General features: G+C 47.3%; 1 protein-coding gene across 1 annotated transcript; it reads right to left on the bottom strand.

Annotated features, from left to right (window-relative positions):
* Nucleotides 1-1,863: 1,863 nt before the first annotated feature.
* Nucleotides 1,864-4,111, bottom strand: AICDA (activation induced cytidine deaminase; the record flags this gene model as incomplete). Its single annotated transcript, XM_074901146.1, has 4 exons — nt 1,864-1,917; nt 2,218-2,333; nt 2,534-2,804; nt 3,947-4,111. Coding segments are annotated over 4 exons (606 nt in total), but the record flags the coding sequence as incomplete, so codon positions are not given.
* Nucleotides 4,112-6,678: the final 2,567 nt, after the last annotated feature.

The raw sequence follows: 6,678 nt of genomic DNA, 5'->3' as shown, positions 1-6,678 counted from the left end.
TTGAAATTCTTCAAACTGAGAGTGTCTTAGGAGCCTGAAGTTGTAGGAAGCTTTTGATGCACCCAGTTGTGACCTCTCCTAGCAGGAGGCGTCACTGTGGGAGCAGGGCTCTCTGCTGTCCTCCTGTGACTGGTCTGTCACCAGGGGAGGTCTTTTGAGGAACAACACAGGAGCCTCCAGCCTTAGACATAAAGAGGAACAGGATGGAGCAGAGAACTCACAACCATCATGAAGGAAATGACAGAGCACCCCTAAAACACGGGACAGATTTAGCCTTGGCAAAGAAAGCCTCAAGAGGTTAGAATGAAGAGGAGAATCTATCTGTAATTTGGGTAGTGGGAAGGTGGTGGTGAGTAGGCATGCACTATGAACCCATGTCTTCAGCTTGGTAAAGACTATGTCCACAAGGTCAGGTACTAATGGGGTGCCCCAGTGGAAACACAGTGACTGCCAGGCAGGAGGATGCTTTGATTTTGCTCCTAGATATCTTTTGTAAAGATATCTACAGGCTGCATAGCTTTGCTCATGCCTGGTGTTTTTTCTGGTCAGCTCTCCGTCCAGTCACCAACTAGCCGTATCTGGCCATACTATGGGCAGTAAAAGGCTTGAAAAAACAGAAGACTGTGGAACTGTTAAGGTACCTCCAACAGAGACATTTGGCTAGGGAGGGAGCATACTGCAGGTCTGATCTAGGAGGAAATGCTCATTGGATGAAAAGTACTCCAGTAGTGAGTGCTGTGGTGCTCCTCCCTCAGGTATATGAAGAAACAGATGGTGACTGATGTAGATGCCAAAGCACTATCTAAAATGACACAGCCTTAACCTACGTGAATGAGAAATTAAGTCAGAGGGACAATGTGGAAATGCAGTGTGTTTTCCAGCAGATGTATGCCGGAGAAACATTGCAGAGGTGAAGTGCCTTGGTGGCTCTTTCCCTGGCTGGATGGGAGGTCCACACACCGATCAGTACTGAGCTGCCACAGCTCTCAGCATAGTTAATAAGAGTTGAGTGATCTATTTCTTCACGGGAAATGTTTTGTTGGACACCTAGAATTGCAGCTCACACTTGAAAATGTTTGCCAGCAAGTCTTCTGCTTACATTTTAGGCTTTTATTGTCTAGTTCCAATGTGTCCTAGGGCACAAAACCTGGACCCACAGCTACTGAAGCTCCCTCATTTCTGGGCAGGAGGCGCTTAAAAGACCTGCTGGCTTTAAGTGAGGTTTCCGAGCTAAGCTAGCTGGGCTGTCCAAGACTCACTTCAATACTCTCAGTCAAGCTTTCCAATAACTGGCCAATTTTGCTGTTAGAAAATAGGCCATACTACCTAAACAGTGATGATTTTCAACTTCCTACCCACATCCAGAAGCACAAATAAACCGTTTCATAGGGGAGTACACAGAGCAGCTCAGTGTAGTGCAGCTCTAAGAGCCAAGAGACATGTTCCCCAAAGCCCTCATGAAATGTGCAGGTCCGTGCGGTGCCAGTGAGAACACCATTGCAATAACTTTGCAGGTTGTCTGCTCCCACCTGGAAAAGGCTAAACCCAGAACTCCATTTAGTGGACCACCTGAATTAGCTCCACAGGGACTGAGGGAAGACAAATTGCTCTCTGGCATCAGTGCAGTCCTGGCTGTTACCAGCTAGCAATGGATGAGGTGTGAGACTGGGGAATGTGTCTTCAGAAGATCAGCCTAATTCTCCTTGGAAATGAAAAAAATGAAGATAATCTTATCTCTAGACACAGGGCTGTAAGGAGGAGAGATGTAGAGAGGGAAGAAGAGAAAGATCTGTTGTAAGGAAGAGAGTTGGAAATCAAAGAACATCTGTTTGTGAAGTCTTCTGCTTGCTGATGACTTTCACATCAAAGTCCCAGAGTTTTAAAGGCATCTCGTAAATCATCTACTTCATACAATGGCTGCAGGACAAAATGTAAATGGTGGGTTAGTTGTCAAGTGAGCAGGCACTTATGAAAATGGGCAAGGAGGAAGGAATGGCAGGGGATGGGATGAGAGGTGGAAGAAGGGGAAGAGAATGAGGAGATATGAAGGAAGCTGGAGGAGAGAGTCATGAGAGATGTGAAAGGTGAAGACACAGGAATGAATGAAATGGCAGATGACGGTGGTGGGCAGAAAGAGCAGAGAGGAGCTATAACAAGGAATAGAGGAAGAAGCTGAGGGGAAGAGACACTGGAGGGAGAAGAAGAATTGGCTCTCACCAGGAGTATCCGTCGAAGTTTCCTGGATAGATGGACAGAGTTTTCATGCAGCCCTTCCCAGGCTTCGAATGTCTTTTCCCTGTTCTCCACAAATGTGTTCCAGCAGTAGAAATAATCTGTGCAAGGCACAGGGGAGTTACAGAGTGATCAAGACTGCCCCAGAGAGGACACTGACCTTCCCTATGATCACTAAATCAATCATCACATCCTGCCATCATCTTCACTGGCTCCTTGTTCTAGCTTCTCCCATCCTCCTGGGTCTCCCTAACCTCCTCCCATAACTTTCTTTCATTCCTTTCTTGCCTGCATATCTCACCTTTGAAGGTCATGATGGCAATTTGAGCCCCCGCCCTGTGCAGGCGCCTCAGCCCCTCAGGCTCTGCCTTTCGGTCCTCGCAGAAGTAGAGGCGTGCGGTGAAGATGCGGAGGGTGAGGTTGGGGTAGGCGCGCAGGAAGTCGGCCACGTGCCGGGCACAGTCGTAACAGGGGCTCCAGGAGGTGAACCAGGTGATACGGTAGCAGCGGCCCGGGTCCAGGTCCCAGGCTGAGATGTAGCGCAGAAAGAGCACCTCCACGTGACAGCCCATCTTTGTGAAAGAGGGAGAGGGGCAAGGTGTGAGATGGGGAGGAGGGAGCAAGGTGTAAGAGGGGTGAGGAGGGAGGCATGAGCTGGGTGGGGTGTGAGGGGAGGAGAAACAAGGTGGGGGGTAGGTCCTAGTGTAGTCTGTACAAATGTTTCTCATCAAACACAAGGACGCATAGGACATATTATTGTCCCTACACATTTCTTATCAAATACAAGGACAGATAGCATATATCAGTTTAGGTCAGTTTGTTCTTTAAATCGTCCACAATGATTAGTAAGGAATTTCTAGTCAGGAACTACTGTCCTTGAAGAAGAGAAACATCCTGGAACTCAGAGGCTTGTTCAAAATTGTTTACTGTAAATCAGTTTAATTAGAGATTAGAGTCTCCTTTGGGAACCATCCTCATAATAGTAAAAATCAAGCCTGCTGCTTCAAAGACCCTCGCTGAATAAAGACCCTCACCCTTTGAGCGTGTGCAGAAAAATTAAAACCCACTCTAACTTTAAATCGAGACGAGGCATGCTACTAACCAATGAGAGATAGAAGTGATAAGTAACTAACCACCAATTGTCATTATAGCAAATACCTAATCATGCAGTCTGAAGTTATAAGTACCTTGAAGTTCTTTTGTGTGCTGTGCTAGCTTTGTGAAATTACCACCTAGCACCCATCTTTGTGCAAATATGGAATAAACTGGTATCTTGTCTCTGTGTAAGATTGGCTTTTGCACACCAGGTCATGAACTCTGTTTGAGGGATGACACTAGGGTCAGCGCACAGAAGGTGAAGGCCCAGTGGTACGTAAGTGGAAGACTGGATAGAAAAGCGCAGGAGCGCACTGATGTGTAGGGATGTATAAGAGGAATGGGTCTGAGCCAAGCAGACAAGTAGGCAGACTGGTAAAGCAACAGGGAGTATGGATGTCTTGCTGGTAACACACTTGGAAGTAGCATAAAGTACAGGTTTACCTGGAGGCTGCATCCCCCAAATAGTATGTACCAGTGTAGTCTCCATGCTCATGGAAACATGTGCCAGTGCCTGTGTTGCTGTCCCAGCCCTCCTTTCCCTGATATCCCAGGTGAACTGGAGCTGCATGTACCTCAGCATGGATGTAAGAGCAGGATGCCAAGGTATTCCCTGTACCTTATTGCGCAGGTATCCAAAGTCGAGGGAGCATGACGTGGCACTGTCACGGCGCTTTACAACATAGCAGAGGTAGGTTTCACGCCGGCCCTTGGCCCAGCGCAGGTTCTTGAAGTTGTAGAGGAAGAGTTTCCTCTTCATCAGGAGGCTGCAGGAGAAGACAAGAGAGAATTTGCATTAGCCCCACCCTAGAGTCAGCAGTTGACCATGTCTTTGTTAAGGACAGCACCAAAAATATGGCCTCATGTCCAGGCCTCTCAGTACGAGAAGAGCATTGCTAATTTGCATTCAATGTGTTAGGAAAAGGGTGCAGACTTGACTGTGGGGATGAAGCAGGTGACCTTGTGAGTGGAAATAGTAAGTGAATTAGTAGTGATTAGTCAAACAGCAACTATGGTTGGGTAGAGTGTGAAATATCCAAAAGATGGACACCAATGAGGGAGGAGTCTGAAGGCATCTGAGAGGACCTGGGGAGATGAGAGGGTCTGGAGTTCAGTCATCAAGAAATACTATTTTTGCTGTATGAAACCCTGAAAAGCCACTGGGGCAAGGGATGGATCAAATTAGAGCATCTTTAGAGAAGACTGGACAGAGTTTCTTCCCAGAATTGCCCAAAAGAAGAGCGTGGTTGAAAGTGTGCAGGTCTAGGGGCTCGCGTAAGGTGCCCCACACTCGCTGACAGAACACCTAGTGGGGTAGGGATGCTGATACCTCTCCATACCCACATTGTACCACTCCCACATTGGACAGACATTGGGATCGGCACGGGCCTGCTCCCATGCCCAGGGATCCTGCTGGGGAGGGGCAGCAGGAGCACGGGGAGGGTAAGGAAGTCATGGGCCATATCTAACAGCCTTACTGCCAAGTGGAGGTGCACAGGCAGCTGAGACCAGCTGTGTTCATTGAGGTGAGGTACTCACCTCCCCCACAGCAATGCAAAACAGAAGAGAATGGGTTAAAAATAATCATGTCCTTTGTCATCTTTTCCCTCTGGTAGGCTGATGTTCAGCAGGGAGAGGGGGGTCAGTTTAAGTGATATAGAGCTGGGCTTTCCCGAGGGGGGTCTCCAATGAGGTTTAGGATAGGGGAATTCGGGTTTGTTAGGATTTTAAATCTGATTTAAATCTGAGACTCTAAGCAAGGAGAAGTTTCTTATACAAACACCCCTCGTCTGTTTGCCAATGTCACCATAAAGCCTGAGCACTGCAGAGCAGTTCATCTCCAGCTAACAGTGGCATTCTCCCTGCTCCTCCAGGAGCTTCTGTCCCTGGTGCACCCTCGCACACGGCCACTGCACCACAGGTGCTCAGTCACAGGGTGATGCACATCCTCTTGCATTTTGTTACTTAGTGCACGTGCTTCGCCCTCCTGCAGCACTCCCTGTTGCACCTCACACCGCATGGCCAGAGAGAAACATCCTTCCCTCAAAGCACCTTTGCCACCCTGATTGTCCCACAGATAGGTAAGCCACCTGCACACATCCTCTTTCCTGCCATGTCACTCTCAGCCTGCGGTGCAAAAATACCTGTCCTGCTCACAGAGAGAGAGCAAGCACACACGTACACAGTTATGCCACTCTCCTAGAGCAGATCATGTGGGAGTTGTGACATGTGTCCTTTTAGGAGAAAGTCTGTAGGGAAGACAAGTCCTGTACACACTCAGAGGGCAAAGCATCCCTACTAAGCATTTAATTCAGCCCAGGAGAAGCCTCAGGCAGTTCTTGGAAGTCTGTTCTGTAAGTGCTGCCACAGTCCTGCTCTGCTGGGCTTGCAGGTTGTGTCAGGAGTAGAGCACAAGCTGATCCCACTGCATTTCATCACCTCTTTCTCTGGAAGTTTATGTTGGGTGAGTGTTTCCCATACCTACTTTATGTTCTTCATCATCAGTTTTGATTTATTTTTCACACTTAGTCACCCCACTTCCCACCATCTTACATTTACTCTATTTCCCTGCCTTCATACAAACACTTATGAACACGGGTGTATATTCCCTAATGCGCACACACACACACACACACATGTTGGTCCCCTCACAAAACTGCCAATTCAGGCTTCTCCCTCTTAGATGTGTGTTATTGCAGGGATGTGGGAAAGACTCTCCCCCATAACAGAGGTGCTAGAGGGGAGACACCCCTTCTATGTGTGACAGACCCTTGGGTTGTCCAGAGAGGATAGCCCAGGCAATCGCACGGGAAATGAGCAGGTATGACAGGCCAGGGGCTTGCAAAGCTCTTACCTGGGGTGTGCCACAACAGCAGAAAACAGAGCAGAATTGTGAAAAATGCAATTGCTTGTTAAAGAACCATACAATTCGGGTGAAAAACAGTTATGTTCATGTTTCATCAAAACCCACATAGAAAAATGCTTTTCAACACATCAAAAACTTTATGGAAAACAGGTTTTCCCTTTTCTCTTTTTTTTTTTTTTTTTTTGTGAAGTTCTGGACAAAAACATTTGCTTTCAAAATGTTTCTGACTCTTCTTCTAACTGTCCCTTTCTCACTTCTTCCCATTTTTCTCTATTCAATGTTTTTTCCCCAGTGGAACAGCATGCAGATGCAAATAAGGGTGAAGACCGTGACCCCAAAACCCAGAAAAATAAGATGATGATCGCTTAGATTATTTTTTGGTGTCAGAACAAAGTGAAGACAATTTTGAATCACAGAAGCCATTTGTTCAATTAGAAATGTTCATCAACATCAGTTCCTTCCCGTTTTCCCTTCTCTGTTCACTG

Source organism: Athene noctua, chromosome 3 (genome assembly GCF_965140245.1).
Source record: "Athene noctua chromosome 3, bAthNoc1.hap1.1, whole genome shotgun sequence".
Classification (NCBI taxonomy): Eukaryota; Metazoa; Chordata; class Aves; order Strigiformes; family Strigidae; genus Athene; species Athene noctua.
The sequence above is the reverse complement of the archived record's forward strand: the minus strand, read 5'-3'. Positions and strand labels throughout refer to the sequence as shown.